The 26,403-nt window shown below is 40.4% G+C and overlaps 1 protein-coding gene across 1 annotated transcript; it reads right to left on the reverse strand.

Moving 5' to 3' along the window:
- Positions 1-6,398: 6,398 nt before the first annotated feature.
- On the reverse strand, positions 6,399-23,492 carry sema3ab (sema domain, immunoglobulin domain (Ig), short basic domain, secreted, (semaphorin) 3Ab). Its single transcript, XM_049723150.2, has 17 exons — positions 22,901-23,492; positions 17,011-17,171; positions 16,628-16,690; positions 14,658-14,777; positions 13,867-13,957; positions 13,242-13,361; positions 12,654-12,796; positions 12,143-12,257; positions 11,988-12,057; positions 11,766-11,910; positions 11,472-11,691; positions 11,291-11,382; positions 11,174-11,215; positions 10,586-10,743; positions 9,741-9,808; positions 8,956-9,101; positions 6,399-8,341 (listed from the first exon to the last, which is right to left on the reverse strand). The coding sequence occupies exons 1-17, from the start codon at positions 23,019-23,021 to the stop codon at positions 7,832-7,834; spliced, it is 2,385 nt and encodes a 794-aa protein (XP_049579107.1). The 5' UTR covers positions 23,022-23,492; the 3' UTR covers positions 6,399-7,831.
- Positions 23,493-26,403: the final 2,911 nt, after the last annotated feature.

Raw genomic sequence — 26,403 nt, forward strand, 5'->3', positions numbered from 1 at the left:
TTGTCGGAAGCCCCTTCACCTTTTGGGATTTTAGGGGCTTTGGTGAGTGTGAAATGGGGCTTTGATTGAGTGCTGACGTCTGGTGTTTGTTTGGATAGGCTGCGTCCAAATACTCGGGGTGTTCCTTACATGCTGTCCGAACACAGCAAAAATATTTTCATTCATGTTAATGCTGTGTCAATACACAGACGCCTCCAACATAGACTTGCATATACACACTCCCCATGGATGCACCTACAATACTTTTGAGGCAATGCGACACAATTAGCGTGCACAAAAGGGAGGAAAGAAGCGCTTTAACCTAGACTGAAAATAGAACATACGTATGAGTGTTTTATGCCTACACGACTTCCAAAAGCCACAAAAAAATGAATCGGGTCTCTGGTGTCTGCACTTGAGAGCTACTAGATACTTCAAGCATTTACACAGGTGGCCATCATATGGGCTGAGAGCTTTGTCCATGACTAGAAACACAACCAGGGTTTTAAAGCAGCATGTAGTAATAATAGCTTTGAAATAACAGCTTGGAAGTCTATAGCCCCTTTGTCGCTACGGCGACCCTGATGAAGCTACTTTTATCATCTACAATGTATGCGCAGATTGGAATTTTTATATATTCGCTCTAGCTTTGGTGCTAGCGTTATTGTTGGGAATTTTGCAGTGCTGCTCTTTAGCTTCCAAACATGTCTTTACTATACATATATATATATATATATGTGTGTGTGTGTGTGTGTGTGTACGTATATATACACACACCCACGCGCACACACACACTCGTAAGAATAAAACAGACTTCCATGGTGCAGCACCTTTTTTTTTTTCTGCATTTGAAGGCACTGTCAATGTCAAAAACACATGTGGTTAACCTACTTACTGCATATGTGCAGCTTAAATTCTCTTAAAGACCTCATGCGGTTTTTCCCCTGACAGTAGAAGTTAAAATTGTGGCGTGAGACAGTATAAATTGGCACATTTGACAGGTTGAACCAATTCACAGTGACCATGTACTGTATGAATTCTGACTTGTTTTTGAACATACAGATTGTGTGGAGGGAATTAGTACATATAGCAGTGCTGCACAACCAGATAGACTTGCAGGAAGCAAGTGCAAGAGCATATAATTGTCATTATAAGATGCTGGCAAATGTAGATGAACAAAGCTATATTTATAAATAATGAAAAAAAATTCCCACAGCCCCCTTGATGGGAATCACATATGCAGTACTCCATTACACTTCATTTATATCTCCAGTGGATGCAGTTGAATGGTAAATACATTCTAAATTTACCAGCTAAAAACGTTGCTACCATTTCCATGGCAAAATGAAAACTACTGCATTGTGTTTTCTGACATGCTTTCTATATGAATCAGTAATGGGATATCCAGCCGGACCCGCTCGGGTGATACGTACGTGGAAGTCACCATCTGGCCTCCCGTGAATCCTCATCCATCATCATGGCAACGGTCTCATATTCTATAGGTGTGATTATGTGCATGCATGACTGCTGTATGCTTAGAAGCTTTCTTTATCCTGTAGATATTTCCTGTTGTTTTTGACATGGAGGGTAGAAATGCAGAGTATATGTAGATGTACTGCAGAGCAAACAAGTCAGTCAGCATAAGCATCAAGCTTACAAGTTGTTCAACCAACACTTTCTGGGTAGAAAATGCTGGAGAAGTCAAACAAATCTTGGAGTTTATAAGTCGGGTATAAGATGGGGTCTGGGCGCAGTAGAGTACAATATCAACAAAATAGCTTATTTGGGTATCAATTACACTAAGCTTATCTGACAGTGAGAAATGTTGAAGTATATTTAAATATTTGCCTGAGCTTTGCATGATTTTGTTCAAATTTTGGACACACTTAAATACAAATTAAGCTTAGTCTTTTTGCAGATGGTAAAACTATATGCCTGTAAGTATTCTTTTTTTTTTTGTTAAAGGTTTTTACAAAAAAGTCAGGTCACTTGTAAGTCAAAGAACCAGTCAAAGTAACAATTTTGCCAGGCTACTTAAAATTGCAATTGAATGGTTTTATATTATCATTAACCCCTTATGCTCTTTAAACTTTTTTTTCTTCACAGATTTTGTTTTCATTTTCCCTCTTTAATTTTCCTCTTGAGTTCATCATACGCCGACAAGTGCAGACTAAACATCTGCCCGCAGCATGTACTTAGTACGGCCTGTTTTCCTCTCTCTCACTGCTCGAGTGATTGATGTCCACACCAAAATGACCGACATTTCATACAACATCAAAGCACACGGACATTAGCGGATTGTCAGAATACAAAAACCTTGAAAGGAATGTGAAATATTTTCCAACCAAACAGTGAATGATTTGGGAGACTTGCTGACATTTGCCTTCTCGACGTGCATAGAGCTTGAACAAAATCCTGCCGCAACAGTCAGGTCAGTCAAAAGACATTTTATGACGCACACTATTTCAAAACATATTTTTTCAATACATCGAATGATTTAAGTCCCAACTGTTGCAATCATTAAACCTTTGACTACAATGTTTTAATGAAGATTTTAACCGGCAAACACATGCGAAGAGAAGTTAATCAATGAAATAAAGTACATGCGTAAATTTGCCTTGTTAACTAAATGCCTGGCCAGATTTTTCTGACATCTCACTTGCAGCTGCAATCAAGCAGTTGATTCGAACCATTTTTGTGGTATTTTGGTTGAATTCAAAATTGAATCTCGTAAATGTAGTGTTTTTTTGCAATTCCGTCAGTATGACTCAGATTAAACAACAACCAAAGCATGTTCTCAATGAAGTCCTTCTATAAGGACCATTTGTCCCCTGAACCTTTTGTCTTTTGTTAATTTGAAAAACATCCACTTTAAAAAAAAAAAAAAACATCTGTTTTTCTGTAGGAAGCCACTAAATGAAAACAAACGAGTTGTGTTGAGAGTCGCGGCTTAAAAAAAGTTGCCCACAACCATGAATCAAGTGTTGAGTCACACTTTGGGTGTATCCCTCCTGAGTGCATCACGGCACACTGGGTCCTGTTTCTGGAATTTTTTTGTATTTTTTTTTTTAATCCTCAACACCTAATCCCTGCCTGAAGTCACGCCTTTCTTATCTCCACCCGTGTACACCAACAAGACCTCAACCTCCACCCAACACATCACTCACGCCAGTTAGCAACATTCGTCACTGTCGACCTTCAGTGAGAATACGAGGTGAATAAGGAGAATGTCCTTGGGAGCACTCGGGCCAAATGCCTCTTCCAGATGTCTTCCTTCTGGCACTGTTAACATGTCAATGAATTACTGGGACCGCCCGAAATGGCGTTATCAGTGACCTGTGTGTGCAAATCCTCCATCTCGGGATGACACAGTGTTTACAGTTTGGTGTGACGATCGTCACAATTCAGTAGTACCTCATGGTACATACAAGTTTTTTAAAACGATCTTCAAATTTGTATAGTACATTTGAAAGAAATCTCTAAATTCACTTTACAAGTCAAGTGTGTAGACTTGAAAACAGTTTTTTTTATTTATTGTTCACATACAACGTGACATCATGACTGAAGCACTTTCAAAAAGCCACACATTTTATGCACCACATAACCTTATAGGGACCACGGGTGAGCTGGATTCTAACCCAACTGACTTCTAGACAAACAAGCATTCACAACTATGGACAATTTAGTCTTCAATGAAGCTAACGTGTATGTTTAAGGAATATGTGTGTGGAAGCCATAGTACCCGGAGAAAAGTCCCGCAATGGAGACGCTGCACAGGAAGGAGCCGAGATTTAAACCTCTAACACAGCACTGTGAAGATATATTTGATTAATCATTCCCAAGTCATGATTTTTTTTAATGTAATTATGCTGGTGATTTAAAGTAACAGATAATTAAATGCTCTTCCACCAAATAGCAGAAGGTAAAATTAACCAGTGTCTTCTTTTTGTCGAATTGTTGTTAGATTGTGTGCTGAGAAATTCCTTGAATGTCAGCTATGTGCCTTGGCTCAATAAAAGTTAGAAAACACTGCCCTGGATTGCAAATATGTTCCAGCAGCATGAGCCAAGCTGAAGATTTCAGTCACGTTACAGCTGGAAAAAACCCAAGTGTGAAAATTCACAGTCGGCTATACCAGGACACATTTTTGAGGGTTGAACCATATCCTGCTCACACCTATTGTGCAATCGTATCACATCATTTTCTCTATTTTTACCATATGGCCTCTGGTAAAATCATTTGACTCAAAGCCTAATCGGCCATCAATCTGTCTTTCACGTTGCATTTTTCACGTTTCAGTAGAACGTAGATTCGTCACCGGTGTTTTTCTGATGAAGAAATTTCCGAATGATTTCCATGTGGTAATCAACATTTATTACATCACATGTATTTGCGAAATTGCTCATACACACCCTGGTTCCTTTTGGTTGGTAAGGTGCACAAAAGAACAAATAGAGCAGCAAATCCTTACAAGCAGCTGTCATTTTTCTCTTTTGGGTGCAACCACGATGAGTCATATATCGACTTTATTTTCCATCTCTGTGTACTGTTATGAAGAAAGTGTCTGACAGAATCTTTCCATGGTGTTTTGACTTAGTGTCAAAACTGTTGTCACTTTACGGGACAAGCAGTAATTAGGTTGACAACCACTCCAAAAAAGTCATTATGTTGACAACTTGCTAAATGCATCAAAACCGCAATTTAACTGCTGCTCACTGTACGTGTAATTATGCACATAATTGCCTTTCATGTATTGTCATGGAAGGCTTGGCAGATATTTTCATATTGCTACGTGAAATAAAGACAAGTCTAGTATTTTTAATGGATTGAAGAAGTTTGAATAAGAGTTTAAACCAGGGATTTATATACATCAATGCCATTCTGTACATGTGATATTGATTCCCTAGTGTAGTTTCTGCCATCAAAGTGCATGACCGGTTTAAACACAACATATTTTGAGACATTAAAAATGATGTTTGTCTATTGTTCTATCACAATTAGAGGTTTAGGCTTTAACGAACTTGGTGACAAGTGTGAGATAATGTTCAAATGTAGCGCCTTTGTCTGCCAGATTAACAACAGCTTTGTGCATGTTGAAGCAAGCACCACAAAAATCACATGCAGCTTTCTTCCCTGGATCTCTATATTCATTTCTTTCCATTAGGGCATCATTCATGACACTGACGCTTTTATTACTAGTATGGTGTTACCCAGCACTCCCACTCAAATATGGTCGAGCTCCTGCAAGATTTTCACGCCCCAAAAAAATTAGGTGTCCTGCAACTTCTCTCTATTCTAGACATGTGAGTCACTTCTTCCGCTCGAGTCTCTTGGCTCTTTCATAGGTCATATGCCCAGTCACAAGTTTTCCATAATTCATTTCGGGGTGTGGTATTTTCACCGCCAGAGGGCAGTCTCGTTCTTTATGAAAGAGCATTCCAACTTGGGTTACTAATGATACAGTGAATTAATGCAAATGAGTTTCTTCAAGAAGTAAAATGGAATACATGTTGGAGTTTGTTGTAAAAACTGGATATCATATAGTTTAAAAAACAAACAAACAAAAAAAAAACATCAAATTGAAAAATCCTGCACAAAAATCCAGTTATTTGTACTATTCAATGCCAACCACCGGAGGGAAGTAATGCAACACAATTAAAGTGTTATTGACTAGACAGGGTGGTCAAGGTGAACTATTTGAACTATTTTTATCTATCTATCTATCTATCTATCTATCTATCTATCTATCTATCTATCTATCTATCTATCTATCTATCTATCTATCTATCTATCTATCTATCTATCTATCTATCTATCTATCTATCTATCTATCTATCTATCTATCTATCTATCTATCTATCTATCTATCTAATCATATTCAGAATGTTCAGAGCCGTTTTTAACTTAAAATTGTCCAAATCCTCTGATTTCAGCCTATCAGCGGTAATTATTCTGATTTATGTAGTCCCTGATGAATTGTTGGTTTGTTTATTCAAAATTTGTAAATGTCTGCTTTTACTTTGGAAAACTAACAGAACCAGCAACCGAATCAATTTAAAAAAGTTTGAGCACAACTTCAATGCCTCTTAGCTGACGTTACTTAATTGTTGCATAGTTTTTTTTAATCTTTAAACAATATCACACCATTAATTAGTTAATAAAATGATAATTGGGGACAATCATTTTTTGTAATGCAAATAAAATGTGTTTACATTAACTGATAGGAAAATTGGTAGAATTTCTGATGCTAAAGATATTTGACAGCGGCATCCTTCTGCTTATTCATTATTCACTCTTAGTGAACTGGTTCCATCTCTGATCTATCACATGAAATGTGTTATGTCGTTTGATGGCTGGATAGCAGTGAATCTAAAGGTTGTAGCACTGAAGGAGGATGAAAAAAAAAATGCCTGAAGGAATTCTTTTATGAAGAGACATTTATTTGAACAGTAGAATACATCACCATGCCAAAGCAGCAGCAGAGCTTGATATCCTCACTTGGAATCATATATTATCTTTTTATGATCATCAGTTTATCATATTGCATGAATACCTTTAGTTACGGTATCATTTAGCTCATATTATTTTCATCTGCCATAGTCACAATGATGGATAAGGCTGAGAAACACTTCCAAGACGACATACTGTACTGATGTGCTGCACATTTGTTTCGACATACTGTACATTGTTGCTTGGTGTCATGTTATCTGGTGTGCAGACATCTGGTAATTTTACAGTAAAAAACAAAAAACATAATTTACATTGTTGTTGTTGTCTTCTGTGTGCTCACCATGAGACGAATACATTACTGTCATAGCAAAATTGGGACGCTACAATAATAGTCGCATGCAGAAGCTCACCATGTCTGCAAACATGGAGAACAGCGTCGGTATTTACAAAATGTTCACAGCTACATTCCAGCATGTGCGTGTGCTTCATAGAAAGACTCGGACGATATTTAATGAAGCGTTATATGACGAGGGGATATTGTGTTATTGCTCAGTGCTCATCGTTGACTGTTATTGACAAATATCTCCTTGATATTTCAGTCCCTAAATATTTTTGATACTACGCTTGGTCCAATAAAACAGTCAGACATTTTAATATAGAAATATTTTCACAATGCACATAGGAGTATAAGCAATAAATATACAGGTTGCAGAAGATTATATTCAATGTCGGAATAACTTGTCGCATTTCATGCACGGAGACGGAACGGCGCCTTTGAGGAATCTTTAGGAACGCCCGCAAGAATCTGCTGAGATGGACAGAACGGAAGCATACCCCATGTCCTTTGTTTCTGAAGCTTATCTATGGCACGAACACACAGACGAGTACAAAATGGCTTCTTAAATAACTATCATGAGAAACAACATGGAAACAATGTGATATACTCCCTTTTTTGTGTCATATCGTCTTTACACGGTTTTAGCTACATATTGTGGTGCCGTTGCGTTGTTCCCAGTGTCGTGCAGTGTTTGGGCTGTTGTCTTGTGCTTCTATTAAAACCGCGCGGCCACCACCAGAGTCGCCACGTCCAAAGTCGTAGACAGTAAATTGTCACGAGGCCACGAGTGTCTATGAGGCTGGTTTGTGTGTTCACTTTTCGTGCTATTTGACACTTAGTGTCCCCAAGCAGCTGAGATAACATGACCCGAGCGTCTGCTGTGGCACAACAGTCCTCAGCCCCGGCACGCCCGTGCACGGAGCACAGCAGCTGGCAGTTAGGGCCGGAAGAAATATGCTTTCAAGCCAGTCACTGTGGAAAGAGTCTGTAGCTCAGTTAATGGGAACAGCCATGAGGGACACAGAATGAGAATTGAGGGGTGAGCTTTTAGACATGGTCTATGGGTCAGACGCTGCGGGGGGCCCGTTCCAGCTCGTGGGTCCTGCGATTGCGCCCTTTTTGCCTGTCTTGCATGTGTTTCCACTTGACTGCCAGGCCTTGATTGTGCATGTGGCTGTGGACATTCAGCCCCGGCTTTTGCTGGCGCTGCACCAGGTGAGCTTTTTGCTTCTTGTGCTTGCGCTCCCGCTTCCAGACTTGCTCACAAAACTCGTCCACGCTGTTCAGAGTCGGGTGATTGACCAAAGACAGGAAGTCTCTGTACCACAGCTTGTGACTGTCAGCCTCCCGAGGTGGTAAGAGGTCCTGCACCGACGTGTTGGTGACGGCCTCGTCGTCACTGTGCAGAAGATCCTCAAGGCGCTGGGTGTCGATTACCTCCAGGGTCACCTTCAAAAGCGTCTGCATGAAGCCGTGCTCTACTGCTTGGCACAGATAGATTCCAGAATCCTTCTTGTTGAGCGTGCGGATCAAAAGACCTTGCTCTGTGTGAATAAAACGTTCCTCTGATTTGATCTGTGAGGGGGAAAAATATTTTCAAATAAGCAATATCATAAGCAGTATCATGTGACCCTGAAAACTTGAGTTGTTTGCGTTTCTATGTCTGGATTTACACGGCAGGACCAAGAGTTAATTGTCAATTTAATGCCTGTTTGTGATTATCTCGACCGTCTTTGAAGTGAAGGGTATATTGTTAATTCATATTCCACAACCGTACTATTAATCAGAATGCCGTGCTTAGACTAGTGGGGACGCATAGACCATATAGTAAAGAGCATTTTTGACTCGACTTCCTCTTTAAGGTAATTTTAAACCGTCTATGACGGGGAAGAGCCACTGGTGGTCCATACCCACACGCTAAGTGGCCCCTCAATTAATCTCGAAAATGATATGCTGAATCTCAAGGGGGTGTTTTAAATCAAACTAAAATTAAATTGCATATCAGGATTTTACCCACGTTGAGAAGAGGCCCAACTCATCATATTTCTCTTGTTTCCCTTCGTATTTGCAGTACCATGACATATCACTTGACTCACTTGAACCACGCATTGTAAATCCAGTCTTTGAATTTCTTTTAAATAAGCTCTGCAAAGAGTATCAGACTGTAAAAGTGTCAAGGAATTTCCAACCTCCTGTTTGCGCTCGTCCGGAGAGTGCTGAAACTGCCAGTAAGTCAGCGCTCGCTGCGACTTGGGGCTGCACTCGAGGAAGGTGCTGCTGTTCTCCACACCGTAGACACTCTTGTCCTCCAGGGTTTTCTGCTCACTGAGTTCATCTAAAACAAATAATCACAGCGTACACTGTAAGTCACGCAAGTTTATACCTCACTTCATAGCTCATAACTCACTAGACTGGCTGGAGTTGAAAAGCATCTGGCTAATGTTGGAAACAGATCATAGTCCAATTTGGCAAAATGAGAACCACGTGTCTCTATGTCAACTAATCCCTGTCCTGTAACATTATGTGGTCATTTGGATAGTACGTTGGTTCGACGGGAAAATGTCCGAGGCTAATCTGTCTTTAATTAGTATCAACAGATTTCTCACTGTACTCAATCTCAATATTGCACTATGGCAGAATTTTGTTTAAATGTTGAAGGAACCCATGACAAAAAATATAACTGCATCTGTGCTTCAGTACAATCCAGGGTACACAACAGTGAATTTCTTTCGCACTGTCTCCATCCAGTTTCTGCAAATGTAAATACTCGCTAAAAGGCCACATTATTCACATTCAGGCACATACTTTCATCACACTAATTTAACTCCATTAAATTTCAATTTAAAACCACATTGTGGAAATGCAGACTTTGTTGTTTGAATATATGGCTTGATGTTTCAAAGAAAGATGCTATCAATCAGTCCAACTAAAAGCAACATCATCATTTCAAGCTTAATCATCATTATTTTTGTACCGTGGTCTTGCAGATCTGAACATTGCGTTAGAGGGTCTCCATTCCTGATATCTTGTCTCCTGGTTCGCCTTTAAAAACACAAAGAGCCGTCAGTGGTGACCTTTTCACTTTGCGTGGGAGTAGATCTCACAAAGAAACAGTTTTTCCACAAAACCTATTGTCTTTTTCATGTTGACCCCAAACATCACCAACTTGTCAACACAGAACTCCATCTTTGACATTGAAACAACTTTGACTGTACCTTGACCACTGAATTTGGGCATGAAACCCATAGTCATTTTAAGTAGCTACGCATTTTGTGCGGTCCTTTGTTGTATGCAATGCTTGCGTGTATGTATCTACTTTAATAATATCATGAAAATACCAATCGTGATCATTTTGGAATTTTCATTACTTCATCTCTAATTGAATCTGTCTCATTAAATTCTTCTTGATCAAAGTGCTCAAATGTGATTGCCTCTTGGCATAATGAACCTTCCATCTGGTATTTATCTGCAAAAACAATAGCAAATCTTTGTATTAGAATTAAACACCAAATATATCTTGGCAGAGAATGTAGCACGTACCGAGAGAAAGTATAACCCGTGGGCCACATGTGGCCCATCCACTGATTGACTGGCCCTCACAGTCTTTATGAAGTCAAAAAATTGTCAAATATGCAAAGTTTATATTATGAAAGTTGTGCTTTTATTTAAAGTTGTGGCTTGGACAAGCGAGAGACTTACAACTTGAACGCAATTGAGGTTATGTTGGCATGGCCATCGACAACCGTTATTTATGTGGCCTCGGGAACATTTTCTAACCACCCCTGATTAGTATATAATTGTAAAAGACATGCCCAGCACCTCTTGGCCATGGGGAAGTATCTTGAGCACTCGGTCCCATCCCATGCACAGTAGGGGTCCCTCGCCAGGCAGCATTCAGCACAGGCCTTTCCGTAAACCTCACAGCGATGCAAAGGCATTTGGGACACACCCATATCAGAGCCCAGGTACAGTTGTTGCTGCGGATAGTTCATTAGATTTGATTAGTTGAACAAAACATGGATGATCTGGGTCAAAGGTCTAAACGCTTAGATTGGTGAAACAAATGGCCTGCAGCTGTTTTCCCTGACTTCAATCAAAAGCTAATAATTTGGATACTTCTGTGACAATAGTTTACAACTGGGGATCCAGTCTGATGATGGGTTTCATATGGATATACAACTCACACTCTCACTGCTGCATGTAATAAAAGGCCAAGTCAAATGTTTTGACTCCATGTGAAAAGGATTAGTTTACTGAGTGTACTATTTAATAAAACAAGTTGTTAATATCTAATTACATGAATTACTGTCTTCGACTTTGTCAATCTGTGTTTCATGCTGTTGATTAATAGCCCATTTGTTTTTAAAACTTCTAGGTGACAATTTATTTTCTAATGATCATAAATACCTGCTTTGTTGAAAGCTCCATTGCTGTAACGGCTGTTGGCTTCTGTAACGCACAATATGGGAAGCTTAGAAGACTTGCAGGAGTAGCGATTATAGGAATGAAGAAAGAATAACTTACTCTGAAAACTGTCATTTCCTCCAGCAGGACTTCCTCCAAGTCATGCCACGAGCCTCTTGGGATTGATACCACTTTCAGAATTGTTCCTATGTCTGGGACAAAAGGAAGGTAATCTTGACTTAAAGCAAATTTGGCCTTCCTAAGAGCATCTTTCTAAAACCGTTTCAGTGAGTGGACGTACCCGTGCCGATGAACATGACGTCATACTGGCCGTCTTCAGCTTCTACTTTATCCACCACTATCTGTGTGAACTGATAGTCCACATCGGTTCTAACAATGATCGGTCTGTTATTGATGGGGTAGACGGGATTGAACATGGCCGGATGGCTTCGGGCAAAGACTACGACTTCGTCAGGAAGGTCCTTGGTCGTGCCGAATCCTCCGAATGTCTTGCTGGGACACTGCGGAGCAAGTGAGTCATCAGTGAGTCCCATCCAATGAAATTTGAATTATTTCACTCTGATAATATACTCACTGTGCCGGGCCGTGGGTAAGGAACTCGCCCCTGGAAGGGCACCCACTGATAGTTGGGTCCGTCTCGATGAGCGTAAGGACCCAGGAAGACTCTGCGGATGTCAGTCATGCTGTACATGCACACGGCTGAACCTTTGAAGATGTTGCTAATGAAACGGGAAGAACACGTTCAGCTGCAAAATCAGTAATTAGAATCTAATTATTCCACAGCCCGCCACAGTACCTGGATGTAGTGAACACCGCATAGATGATTGGGCTCTTGGGATCCTTGGTGCTGATGAGAAAAACATCCTCTGAAAACCAAAAGCAGAGCTACATATCGTAAAGACACTTACAATTACGGCGCTGAATTGTGTATTTTATCTAGCGGCAACTCACGGAGTTCATCAAAGTGTGTGTCAATGCCGTTACTTCCTGGCACAGAGCAGACGAGGCGAGCTTTTAAGAAGGTGGTCCACTTATTCACCAGACTCCTGTGGCCCCCGAGGTCATTCTGAGTAATTAAAAGCAAGATTTTACATCTCAAGACCAGTGATTAAGCATCTCCAAGTTCTGGAGGGTGTACGTGGAGCAAGCAGTACTAATTATATTTGGTAGCTCAGTGGTGCCACCGAGATCACCTTTGATTCTCAGCTTCTAGTGACATTTAGTATTTCTCCAATTCTGTCATATGGAATGATTATGCTTTGCATAACAAAGCCCACTCTCCCGTAAGGTCTAAATAAAACCATAGACAACAACCTCCGAGAGCAGCCATTATGCAAGCCTCTCAGACATCAGTCAAGTATTTCTCCCCCCTCACGTCCCCAAAGTATGCAAGACCCTTTACATAATGTAGTGTGGGAGTGAGTTTGGGAGAATGGGTTGGGGGGCCTACTATTATTCATACTTTGCAGAGCTGGCCAATTCGAGCATGCGTGGCTTTTCCGGCATGCTCTCCATCAATGGCGTTCTCTCTGAAGAAGAGGTAGATTTTATCGTCCTCCGGGTTGTCATTCTCTGGAATCAGATGGACACCAACGAACCTGGGATCTACCCCACATGAAGAGAGATGCACATTAACCAAAATACATTCTAACAAAATACCAAACACATTATTAATTTCATCATCAGGGGTTGAGCTTGGCCATGTTGTACATTATTCCGATTTATTTTGCTTTCAAGTGGTTAGGATATGCATCACGGTAGTGCAAAGAGGAAGAAATGATGAAATTGAACATCTGAGCTTAACTTGAGAGGAAACGTCACGCACAACAGTGACCATGTTGCTAACATTTTTGCTTTTATGCCACCTCAAACAACAACATTAAGACTGAGGAAGGCACATTTATTTACTTTGTATTTGCAGATATTCAACTATGTAAAATGCCATAACATTTGAGACAAAACTAACTTCCAATGGTGTGGAAAAAGTTTGGGATACATTCTATTCTCGTATGACGGTGCACAAATTAACCTCAAACGAGAGTTGTCTCACCATTGAGCCAGCGGGAATCATGCTGCTCTGTCCTGATTGGATGATGCTTTCCTAAGGTGCGGAAGATGGCAAAGTCCCGTCCCATGAAGTCAGCCGAAGTGCCTGCGTACAATTCCCCATCTGAGAGCACAGGGACAGAAGTGAGTATAAGCGCAATGGAGTCTTTAAATGGAAGCATTGAAGGGTTTATTTTTCCCATTTAAAATGCTTCAAGATAAGAAAGAGAGTAGGGATGGAAGGCAGGACACACGAGAATCATAATAATGAAGCTGTCCATAATAAGGTGTGAGAGAGTATAGACAGAAAAGTAGTGGTGAGAAGTGACGGGCTGGAAAGCCGCCATCTGTCGAGTTAAATGGTGTGATGTCACAGAAAGTGACAGGCAATAATTGGTGCCAGATGACTGTCTGGCTCTTTGTTCACCAAATACTGACCACTTATCCCAACACAATAGCTTAGTGTCATCTGCGACAAACAACCAGCTCTGAAAAAGAATTAATCAGATTCTAAGTCTGCAGCCCCAGTATCTAAATATCAACTATGAAACATATCCACTTGGAGTGAATGACAGACTAGCCCTGTACATTTCTGGCTCATAGATTTTCCCGGCATGTTTTATACTCACCGATCAGCATGGATGCAGTGAGAAGCTTCGGATCGTAGGGACTTTTTCCTCTGCCGTTTTCGGTGTGAGGCAGGAGATGAAAAATGTTGTCCTGAAGGAAGAAAACACAGAAGTTACTCTCTGTGGTTGTGGAGGATGCCGGGTATTGGACTTTGTCATTTCGCCTTTCGTAGTGCATTTTGAATCCCAGAAAATATTTTTAATCCTAATTTTTAATCCTTTTCTTTTTACATCATTCTTAGATTAAATAAATTACCTCTGTGTGAGTTTCTCTAAACTCAAAAGCTGACCAATTTTTTTATTGTGCACAATTATTTATTTGGCAACCCCAAAATTGACTCAGCCAATGAAGCCGGTGTAAAAATGTGAGCTATTTTTTTATATATATATATAATTTATCGGTAAAATTGTTTAATACTATTTTAAAAATATGAATACACAAAAGCACAGTAGACATGTCGAGTAAATAAATTATGTATGCTACTATTTGCACAACCACTGTATATGGAATTGGTAGCTACTTTTCAGCTCTGCGTTGATAGTGAGAAACTATTTCGTTGACTGAACGTTTTTTAAATAAACTCATGGAAAATATTAAATATTCTGGTTTTCAGTATGACTCAGTAACCTTGACGCAAGTACAAAGAAATTTCCTTCCCTCAAATACACCAACGAATTTCACTTGAGTCATATATGTAGTATACTAAAAAGCTGGAGTTCATCCTGCACCTTTTTGTTATTTGTAGAATAGAGAAGTGTTTTTAAAAAGCTATGCAATATCCAAGACGTACCTCTAATTTCTTTCCCACCTCAAGGTAGGAACACACTGGGTGAAATGCTCCTGTTCCACACACGTAGATGTGAGTCTGATTGAAGGGCTGCAACACCTTGACAAAGTTTGCGCACTCTCTCTGAGGAATATACAAAAATATAAGACAACATTTCAGACTGGTCGGATGTGTTATGGTAGCACTGTGGGATAATCAAACAAGGAAAATCCCATAAGAGATTTTAGATCACACATGACTGTAATCTAAGCGCAATCCCACACACAGATGGGTTGTAATTGTGCATGGAGCTCTTACACCAGATTGACATTCGGTTCCTTCGTCCACCTTCATCATTTACCAGTGTTGATAAAGATGTGCACAGTCTCATGTTGCTCTTTATCTAACCCAGGATCTCGTTACATACTCTGCATTTTATTATGCTGCTTGTATGACATCTGATTATGTTTGTATCCACTGTGCCGCTGCCATATGGCGTATTTATTTCCTTGTGCACTGTTGCAGCACATGGCCACTAACATGACCTCACATGAAACCAACTGTGTCATCACATATTAAAAAGGGCAGGGGGAAAAAAAAGTCACAAATTATGCATAACACAAGCTCATCTGGCTTTAATAGGTCGTGTGCAGACAACAACCAAATTTTGCAGTTGCGACACACGAGGATTCAGCATGTGCATTTATGAAAGTAGTGCAATTTATTGCAAGTTGAAAACATGTTGCTCCCCTCTTATGTTATATTTGTGCAAGCTAACTTTAACCTTATACAATTTACACCTCACAGCAGTTTATTCACTGCAAAGTGTCATTAGCCAATAACAGTTTGGTCACGTAATTGTCCATATAAATCCCATGGCTAAAGATAATCTCTCATCTCGTTGCTGAGTTTGTTTGCAATGGTAAGTGGCTACCCTGCTTTAATGGTATGACCAATTGCAACATTTTCTGAATCTTTGCACTTGTGTACAGTCACAATTTTCTGCATGTTTTTTCATTTAACTGTTTCAATACACATCCCTTCCATGATTCTCAATGTGTTCTTTTTCTTTAAAACCCTCTTCGGGCCACTTTTATTCATCCGTACCATAATGTTTGAACATATCTCAAAGAGCAGTTCATGGTCTTCGTACAAAGGTCTTGTCCTGGTCACTATCCAAACTGTGATCACAAGCACAAATGGCAGCATGGCCTGAGGCATCATATCATCTTAGTGCTCTAACATAGAGCCTCAACTATGCCTTTGTGAGTCAGAGACTTCAAATGCTTGACTACTAGAACAGTGTGTTTGTTTTTCATGGGCTCACCCTGGTGACATGACAAGACATACAGTGCTACAGTTATTTTTCCAACATAATTGAGACAAATGACTCTGAAGACATGTATGACATCCAGGGAGTGAGGAATTTTTTCCCTTCTCATCTTAAAGAAGTTAATATGCGTTTTGCGTTAATTGATCGGAGGGTTATGGTCTTTGGTACTACTTTGTTACTTTTATTGTGGTACTTTATTATGACTGTACATTTGTAAACTGCAAATGTAAGGCTACGGCAGCACAAAGATGCAGAGTAATGTGGATGGTCTTTGAATGTATGACTACGTATTGCCCATACTTGGTATCATAGCAGTAGATTTAACTCCAGTACTAGAAATCCACTTGGTCTGTTTTTTTAAATTGAGCTCCTGAACGCTTTAGTAGTGATTAAAGTCAAATGTGGTGCAGAGATTGTGATCAGACCTGAGGCAAGTATGCCAGCGAGTTGTCCTCATGATTGCTGAAAATATGAATGGCGTTATTATTCTGTCAAAACCCCAAAACTAAAAAAATATCTTAAGAAAGTAGTTATGACCATTTGGAGAAAATTAACCCTAAGTAAACTTAAGGGATTCTTTTTTTAAAATGGACAGTCGAGAAATTGATTCGGTTATCAGGACGGTTTCTTGTCCCAACTTGAAATTAAAAAGCTTCATTACCGAGAGATCTTTTCCGGCCCACTTGCATTCATCTCTCCTGATAGGAGACGCTAGCCAAGGGATCTGCAAGCACAAACCAAACAGACCGAAAGAATCATTCCTTCCGTGTGTATACATGCATGCATGTATGTGTAGAGTATATGCAGGTTGAAAGGGTCATGGTACGATTTGTTCTTCAGTTTGTTTCAGTTTACTCTATTATTCATCTAGGTGAACACCGAGCAGCAAACATGCCTGGTGCAGCATGTGGTGGCGTGCGACAGTGCTGCCTTGTAATATTAATGAAACACTTTGCGGCCGAAACTGAACACAAGAAGCCCGCGGTACACTAGGCTCTGATTGCAGGAGGCCAGCCAGACATGACCCTGAAGGGTTTATTTTACCTGCACAATATCTTTGCTGATGTTGAGGAGGTTGAAGGAGAAAATGTGGTCTTTGGCTCCCACCACCAGTCTTCCTTTCTCTTCGTCGAGAAGGAAGGTGTGGTAAGACGAACTGTTGAGCAGACCTTCAAATGTCAAAAGGTTGTTGGACTCCAACATGTCTGTGGGGAAAGGTGGAGAAGTTTAAACACACCGCAGAGATAAAATTTGAATTCGTTTTGGCTGACAAATGTTTCAATGTGTTTGTCTTTTTGTCCCAGTGCATTTATGTTAGCTCGAATACAAGCCCAAGAGTTGTCTTCGCTACCAATAAAGACCAAAGATGCTATTCTCCTCTGTAGAAGTGAGAATACCATCAGAATACCTTTGAAGGTGTTCTACACTGTGCGGCGTTGATGTGTAAGTTCTTTTAGTTTTGCCATAGACCCGTGGTTTTCCTTCATTTTTCATAGACACCGTCATACTTCAAAAGAGTTGACATTTCAAAGTGTAGGCTGGGCCAAGGAACATAGCAAGCAAAAACCAAAGAACCAGTGCCAAGCCTAACTGAAGTGCCCAGGTACTTGGCGCCAAAGAGCCTGCATAGTGAGGGTCAACTCCGCAGAGCAGCCAAGCAAAATGTGATGCGCTCACAGTGGAAAACCCGAAGGAATATATAACATAGGAATATAGTCCACAGCCCAAAGTGCAGTATTTGCAGTATTAGGCCTAACCACAGCTGCTATTAAGACACATTAAGTATGGTTTTCAGATCATGTTTTGCTGTGTAATCGGAGGGTTTGCCAAGGCGACATTTGCTTTCACAGCGGAAAGCTCCACTAGTCTGTCATCTCTGCATATACTGTAAGCATACAATTATCACATTATAATGTCCTTCGTGTAATGCAAACAGAGGCCACCGCTCAGCTCTGACGTGTGTGAGAATCTAGTAGAATGATGATACACAAACTAAAACCAACGATGCTTTGTAAATAGGCATAGTCATTCCAGCAACAAAAATATCAAATTTGAAAGATGATCTTAAACAATCTGCTGTAGCAAGTGTGCTGATGTTTAGTCACTGATGTTATTGCTTTGATTTTGTTGGTTTCCGGTGCCTCAGCAGTAGGGGAGGATTTAGACAGTCTCCGAAATGTGAAGCCCTAAGCCCTCAGGTACGGACAACCCCACTCCCATCATTCTCTGAGAACTTGATATGTATACCCAACTTCATAAATCCCTGAAGATTTGAAAGCATTCTTTGAGTTGTGAAGCCAAAGTCAGCCGTCAAACCATCCTGGTCCCAGGCAAGATAATAATGAAGATAATAAAGATCATTTTGGTAATTTATGATATTTCTGGGAATTTATTTTATACCCCTGAGATAACCTTGGGCACCCCATGGCCCTCAAGGAAAACAATCCGAGCTCAGTAATGTTCTGTACAAATATTGATGATGTCATCAGCGACTCGTTGACTCAAATCAATTCAACTTATGCAACCCCCACTTGAGGGCGGCTTTGGGTCCTGAGATCCAAAATGCAAACAGTCTGTTTTCAATCTGGCTAATACGGATGTTTGCATATGGACTGCATTGCTAACTACATCCTTTGCAACGTACAGTAAATCATCAATCAGCTGATCCATGAGAACTTTCCATGGAAGTGGTGTCCAAGGTTACAACATTGTGTATATAAAAGCTAATCATCTAGGGAAAAACACTCTACGGGTATATAGTATGACAGTTCATGTCGCTCCCTGGGATTGTTATTGGAAAGAAAAAGGATGTTTTTCCCGCATGGTGTGTGCCTCTACATGTTGGATCCAGAGTGTCCCCCTGTGGTTATCTACAAACCAAATCTTGTTGGATCTGCGATTTCAAAGCAAAAATTTGAGGCATCTAAATTTAAATGCCTTCAAACAATCCAGTGCCAAACAGTGTAAGAATGTACACACAGGTGAATTAAAGGATGTGCTGCTTTTAACAGGTGTCAGCTGCCTCGGTGCCAAAAGTTCATTTTCTCTCATCGGTCACCCTACCACCTTTGCTTTCCACCAACTGATTTGCTCCCACTTTCTCTTTCCAGCACCTGCTGGATAGAGCTATTTTAACAGCTGCCCTTTCTTACACTCTTCTCGCCCACTCTCACTATGTCTTACTGCTTTTTCCGTCGAAAAGAATTTGTGCGGAAGGAAAAAGGGCAAATAGAATTGATGCAAAGAATCAACAGTCCCATGTGAGACTGACAAAAATAAACTCTTTTACCCTACATTCTCTCTTTCTCTTTCTTGACTGGAGGGCAGCAGTAGTGTTATCTAAGTGCTTCCAAAGAAACAGAAGGAACACATCTTGACAAAAGCCCACGTGTGACTTATACTTATAAAGACTGATGCGTCACTCATACTTTCTGATTGTGGGAATGTACACATTGACAAAACAAAAGCAGACCACATAGGGTTCATTTATGCCTGAGGAAATGCACCACAAAGCTTCATTAGTCGAGTATGTTCTCCGGTACAAAGACGCTGATATGCAGAAAACATCTCGGCTGCCTATTTTTACTTGCCGCATGTTGGTTGGTCTGATGCTAATCCGGGTGTACATGTTGCGGATGTCGTCATTATCATTCTGCAGGATGTTATATGTATGTATTGCAGTTAATTGTTTTGATTGTGACTTTTGAGAATTGATCCCAAAATTAGATGACAGTAGGTCTGTTTTCTTTCAGTTCTTTTTAATCAATGTAGCTTTTCTTTACAACCCATTCAGAAATACTAAGTTTAAACTCAAACTTCTGTTTCATTGCCCCAATGAAAATGTTTAGTTTGCTGCTATTCAGTGGGAATTTAAGAAGTCAAATATGTTGATTATATAAAAAGAAAACCAATTGCTTGTTCATTATATTGTCATATATTTAACAATAAAATGTGCCCCTGCAAAAATTGTTCCCCAAAATAAAAGATCTGCTCCTTAAATAAGGTTTCTTGATTCAAAGTAAAACAAGCTGTTTCAAGCCTTGTTGACTCCTTTATGTTGTTAGCTTTTTTGAATTACCACTTTCAGTTTCCAGTTAAAATTCCCATGGGAATTGATGGAAAACTTTCCGCCCATTTTAAAACCGTTGGACTTTATGTCCTAGTGCCTCTGGCAGTACATCGTCTAAAATAAAGTAGCATCTCATCACTCCTCGGCAGTTAACACCTCTTTTGGCTCTTAAAGCATATGGAAGATGGTTTACGTCCAGGATAATGAATTCATCCGCAGGCTATGAATAAAACTACTATCCATTCCTCTTGTCGTTTATCATACGCAAGTGCATTTATTTAATGCTGTCACTCCCGTTAGGCCCCTTGGCATCACCTCACAGCGTGATTGTTGATACAGTTGGACCTTAGCTCGTGTTTAGGTAGCCGTGGGGTATCGTTGTTATCTTTCCTCCTGCGCCACTGACCTTCTGGCCTTCAGCCGTCACTTCTAAAGATCTGTCCGAATCTCGTGGGGTTCAGCTGCGCGTGTGTGTGTTTGCGAGAAAATTCAGTATGAATCAGAGAGTATGTGTAGTTAGGAACTATGGAAGATGAGGGCACTTGGAGATACACATCTTAATACTACATTCAAGGGAAGCCTTTGTAGTCATGCGTAGCTGTCTGCGTTCCCGCTGGTTGAGACTCACACCATGCATTGACCTCTAGGGGTCAGAGTTCTTTAAGTTAAGCGCCCCACGTGCCGCTGATAATGCAAGATTGGACCATATGTCACTGTCAAGGAAAACAAAGACCTTTTAATGCTTCACTGTCAGCAAGAGAGTCAAGTAATTACAAATAGCCTGTTGTTGCACTATTTATATATTTATATATGCTTATGGATATTGGTATCACTGTTTTGGCATATGTATGTATACTTATTGTCATTCATTTTGAGGATATAGAAGCTAAGAATTTCATTTGTAGTTTGCTTCAATTCCAATAGGCAGTATTACCCATACACAGCTCCCACATGCAGTACTTTATTGTTGCTCTAATTCAGTCACATTGCCAGATATACATATGTATGTATTTTTACATTTGTTTTCAATTGATTTTGATTGAGGATTGTCACTACATTGCAGAAGTAAAACATGTTTATTCTATTCTTGTTTTCTACTAATGAATTAGAATCTATTTTGCTTATCACAGGGTAATACATAATTTAGTTGACCGTATGAATGATTCATAATGTGATAATCTGATAATCTAATGTCTGTAAAATACATGGGAATGGTTGAAGGGCAACTTATTTAGGCAGGTTAAACCTGCTCATAATGCTGCTTTTTGGGGCAGCGCAGTTGCTAAATATTGCACCCCAGGGGGCCTAATGCAAATGAGGGCCTCATTGAGAAGTGCACAATTAAATAAGCTAGTTGGCTTCCGCTGCAATGGAGACATCACTGCGTGTGGGCGTGCTTCTATCGACTGACAGCGTGTACTTTTTAACTGACTGATATGCTCACAGGTATCATTAGCCATCTACAGATGGCAATGCGAGCATGTGTGTGTGCGTGCGTGTGTGTAATTATGGATCTCCCAGTGCTGAGCGAGGACTATTTCTCTTCGAGGGTAAAGCCATCTGCTTAAACAGACCTGCACCATTCATTCCAAGCATAATTGCCGCACGTTGCGGAACACAGAGGGGGAAAATGACACATGGGAAGAAATAAATGACACTTGGCTGGCAGGGAGTCGGCATCTGGCAGCACTTTTCACGACACGTACACACCGGCAAACAGAGCTTTGTCAGATCATTTAGATGAAGACAAAATGAGTGAATCTCAGACCGTCTTGGTTCATGAACAGTTAACTAGAACCATGCTTGCATGACAGACACATGAAATCTAAACTACTACAAACGCAGCAGCATATATTGCTTAGATTATTATCCCAATAACATCACAAGATTTGTATCTTATTAAATTGTGCATCTAAAAAAGTACTCTATCTGTTAAGTGTATGTTGTAAAAAAAAAATCTGACAATTTTATTGCGTTTTACATCCCCTGCCATTAAAGTCAACAGACGCCCATTATTGGTGAAAGATTATCCTAAATTATTGTCCTGTGGTGTGTGTTGTGTTAAGTTTGCCATTTGGCAAATGTTCAAGCAGAGTTAAAATTTATAATTTTTTATTTTTTTTTGCAAATCCTGCATTTTCCCTTTTTTTGAAATCAAATGATCAAATGTCTCTGGAAGATTATCCTGAGTGATTATTCTGTGGCGTGGCCTGTATTATTAAGAGTATGTTTTCATCCACTCTGAGAAACCACAAGTGAGTGGTTAGCACGTGAAATGTGATAATCACGGCGCTCCTGCTGTTGCCTGGACACAAATGAAGGAGCAAGTGGTTATGTCGAGTGTTTGTAAAAATAGTCATTCACCGCAGAAAAAATGACAAGAAGATTTGCACCACATTCATTTTTCTATTTTCGATGTAAAATTACAATTGTCTTCTATTACATTGTCTTATAGTACGCTCTTTTAGTTTTTTTTCATTTCTGTCAGTCCGGATGCACTTTGCATAGTTGCCTTGAACAGGTTGATCTTGGTAATATGGCAGTTGTGTGTCGTGTGCTGTATTCATCTTGACTACACTGGACATTGCAGTAGCAGTCACAATACATGGAAATATTTTCTGTCTCTCATATTAGTATAAAAACATCAGTTAATATGCTTACAATCATCACGTATCAAGAAGATGGCCTATATGTTCTAAATAATAACTCGTTTAAACAACACATTGAGTCAGGTGCACCTAATTCAGATACCAATTTAAAAACTGTTGCTTTGGAAAGAAAGTCATGCATCTCATAATTCCTGTGAGTTTTATTTTTAACAAAGTTTTTTTTCCTCTCGAATAAAAACAAGTGCATAGTACTCACCTTTGTATGAGAGTTTTAGCCGCGGCACATTGGCCTTGGTCTGCTGGGCTCCGTCGCCCCCTTTCCGCAATAGAATCATGCCACAGGTCAGCACAAAGCTACACCAGAGAAGGGAGCCCATGGTCTTGAAGTGAGCAAGGCCAGCGGTGTCTGTTCTCCGCACACCTCCGGGGTACTTCTACAGATCCACAGACTACTCTAAAAAGTGGAAAAAAAAAAATCTGGACTTAAAGAGCCAGTTGAAAGCCAGTCAAAAGATGACTTTGGCAGGCGGGTTACGGGTCACTCTGACTGCATGAGAGTCCGTCCCGACGAAAAGCCCAAGGTGAACTTATTCATGGGGAGTGGAGAAGCAGCAAGGTAAATCTGCCATCTGTCCTCGTCATTTAAATCACCATCCACGCCAGCTGAGGGAAAACACTGTCCTGTTTGTCTTGCCTTCTTAATCCTCAGTCATCTGTGTTGACTTTTCCTCTTATTCCACTTTTTCTCCCTTTAAATCTCCTCTTCCTGCTGATTAGCACAGCTCTGCCCTGTCCATGCTGCACAGTGCAAGTGAGCGCAGCTGAGGCAGACACAGGCGCACACAGTCAAGAAGGCAGAGTGAGAGCGCTACGAAGGGGAGAGAGAGCGAGAGAGAGAAAGTGAGAGAGAGGAGGAAGCGCACGTTAAGGTTATAGGGCAAAGAACACATCAAAAACAGACTGTCATTGTTTTTAGGGTGAGACCAATTTTGGGAAATGTTTTAAATGTGCCGTTCATGAAATAAATACAAAAATAGTTTCAAACATCTTTCCGGTTCTCAATAGTGTGCACTTTTTACAGCAGCATGTGTTCTATTGCCACATGATGCGCCTTATACCACTTTTCTGCCCTCCGGGAAACTGTGTTGCTTTCCCTTTCTGGTATTCAGACTAAATAATGACTCTTTCATTCGCTTTTTATAATACGGGAGTCTTGTGTTAATATTGATTTTCATAAATTGACTTGCATGTGCCAGCATATCATGAGCCCCTTTTGTGGTTTCATTAATTTCCATCTCCTTCAACGTGTAACAATTCCAAAGGCCTGTTTTGACAGATCCAAGATGTGTCGATGATTAAGTCAGTACATTTTCAGTTTTCTCTCACGGGGGTAATTTTATTTCCTAAACCTGACAGAGCAATGATCTTGTTGAGAAACAATATGGCTGTCATTGGTCAAACCAGTCGGTGTCCTGACCAGAATCAGGATTGCACACTAATCCTGCTGAGTGCGAGCCAAGTGAACGACAGAGCGTGCGTGATGAACGTCTAGAGCGGTCACATGTAACAGGTATTTCACAGTTTCGAAATGAATGTTAACTAACCTAAGACAAATGGATGGTTTGACTGATAAGTCAATAACGTAACTCTATAAGCGCCTATCAGATAGTTTCATCTCGCAGTGATGGCGCCAGTCAACCTTTCACCTATCACATGGGAAAGTTAGTTCTAAGAATTCTGTGAGCTTGACTGTGACTATCGATTGAAGTTGACGATTCACTTCTGCTCAATTCGATTCGGTACAATTCTGACGTAAAGAATTGTCGGCTTTGTGTTGACGTAGCGCCACATGGAAAAGCCCAGCGGCGACCCAATAGGATATATTGAAGGCTTTAAGTAAATGTGTTTCTGTAGCTTGATCACTTCATAGAGCCTTAAAATGATTGTGATCACCCACATCAACTCATTTAGCAGCATTTTAAAGAATACAAGCCATTAGCAGACCAGATGAACACTCTTAAATAGGGCAGACAGATTGACTAGCTACTCCATCATAGTCAAAGGGGGAGGTCCCTGTCCTTTCTCGCCAAGCGTGCCAAATGTGATGTCAATCTCCCGACTAACAGCGGACTCTCAGTGAGCTCAATCCTTCTCGTGGTGCATGATAATGACGCCGGCGACCATAGTGGCGTTTAGGTGGATCTGTGCAGATAAAGAGCCATCAGACAGTGGGAGGAGAGCAGAACTAATCTAGTTTTGAGTGGATGAGGCCTGGCCGTTATGCTAATGTCGGTTGGGAGCCAGCATCACGCCAGTCTCTTCTTAACCCTGTGGGATTTTCATCACTATGCCAGGGATCTTGTAACACAAACTACCATTGGTGTGGAGCAATTGTTGTGACAAATTTGGACTGAATGGGATGCTTGAGAATTTACTCCATAGCTTCTCTTGTACGTATGCACTTGGCATATTAACTATTAAGGGGTCCTTTATTTATGATGGCGCTCTCTCCCTATAGTAGCGATGTAACCCAAATTTGTCCGCAGAGCAGTTAATCGGCAGTAGAAAACGTTTGCATGAAAAACAATCTACAAAAAAAGAGTGATTCACTGGTATCTGAGAACAACACAAGCCTCCGATTTTTGCTCTCCACCGCCCATATACAGTACACCAGTCCCTCAACCGCAACCACATCCCCCCACTCTTCACATGAAAAGCCACTTTTGCCATTCCACCTTTTCTACGGCATGGGCCCTCTGACCTCCACCTCCTCGTTCCACAAGAATGGGAACATAATCTTCTAAATGAGAGGATTTGACTCAGCAAAATGAACCACGAGCTTCCAGACAAGCAAATTAACAACATTTGCCGCCCACCTACCCTTTTCAAAGCTAACCCATGCATCCACCCACACAGCTGGAGTTTCAATTAAGCCGCGGTGGGGTACCTCTGTTGCGGCAGGTAAAACACATGAATCATACTTTATTTATCAAGCTCAAAGCCCACATTCCAGTTGGCCCAACACTTTAAGACAGACAAAAATCTCCCCGCAAAACTGACACATGAAAGCCATAACCAAAGAGCTGGCGAATGCCAAAAATGCCCATTGTGTTGTCTTGCACTCTATTTTGCAATTACATAATTATAGGTGTGACAACGTCAGTGTTAGGTGTGACTTGAAAATATTGATCTGGTTGCTTTCACCAGAGAATCGGATAAATTCATGTTGCGGCTGACGTAAATCTGTACTGAAGTTGGAAAGCGCCTAGTCTGTTAGCAACTTACGGTATGATAATGCAATAGTAATTTCATAATTGGAAAAAGTATCTATGATAAACACTTACAGGCTAGGCTCTAAATATAATAATAATAATAATAATAATATGTAACTGTGCAACTGTGTTTCGGTCTCAAGGTCACTTACACCAACATGTGATTGCTATGTAACACATAGCTTTGGAAATTATTATTTTTACTACATGAGCGTGGGATTGTTCCACCACACATAGCTTGGAAAATGATTATTTTGATTATAGGACCGTTGGATTATGCCACACACAGCTCTGAAGATGATTATTTTGACAACACAAGTGTGAGATTGTTATGCCACACAGCTTTGCGAATGAATATTGTTCTGACAGAAGTGTGTGATCACGCAGCACATAGCTTCGAAAGTTATTTTGAAAACATTAGTGTGTTTGGGCCATACCGAAACATGCGTTAAATGACATTAAATTGAACGCATACCCCAACAAGTGT

The sequence above is a fragment of the Syngnathus scovelli genome, chromosome 6, assembly GCF_024217435.2.
Source record: "Syngnathus scovelli strain Florida chromosome 6, RoL_Ssco_1.2, whole genome shotgun sequence".
NCBI classification, from domain to species: domain Eukaryota; kingdom Metazoa; phylum Chordata; class Actinopteri; order Syngnathiformes; family Syngnathidae; genus Syngnathus; species Syngnathus scovelli.

What these genes read in the sequence shown, in the direction of transcription:
- sema3ab (XM_049723150.2), bottom strand. Translation starts at nt 23,021, where the DNA reads ATGGGCTCCCTTCTCTGGTGTAGCTTTGTGCTGACCTGTGGCATGATT. An exon ending in GCTAAAACTCTCATACAAAG is followed by an intron (nt 17,172 to 22,900) that starts GTGAGTACTATG and finishes CTTTCCCCACAG; the next exon opens with ACATGTTGGAGTCCAACAAC. An exon ending in TTCAGATCTGCAAGACCACG is followed by an intron (nt 9,102 to 9,740) that starts GTACAAAAATAA and finishes TATTTGTTTTAG; the next exon opens with ATGAACTCAGTGAGCAGAAA.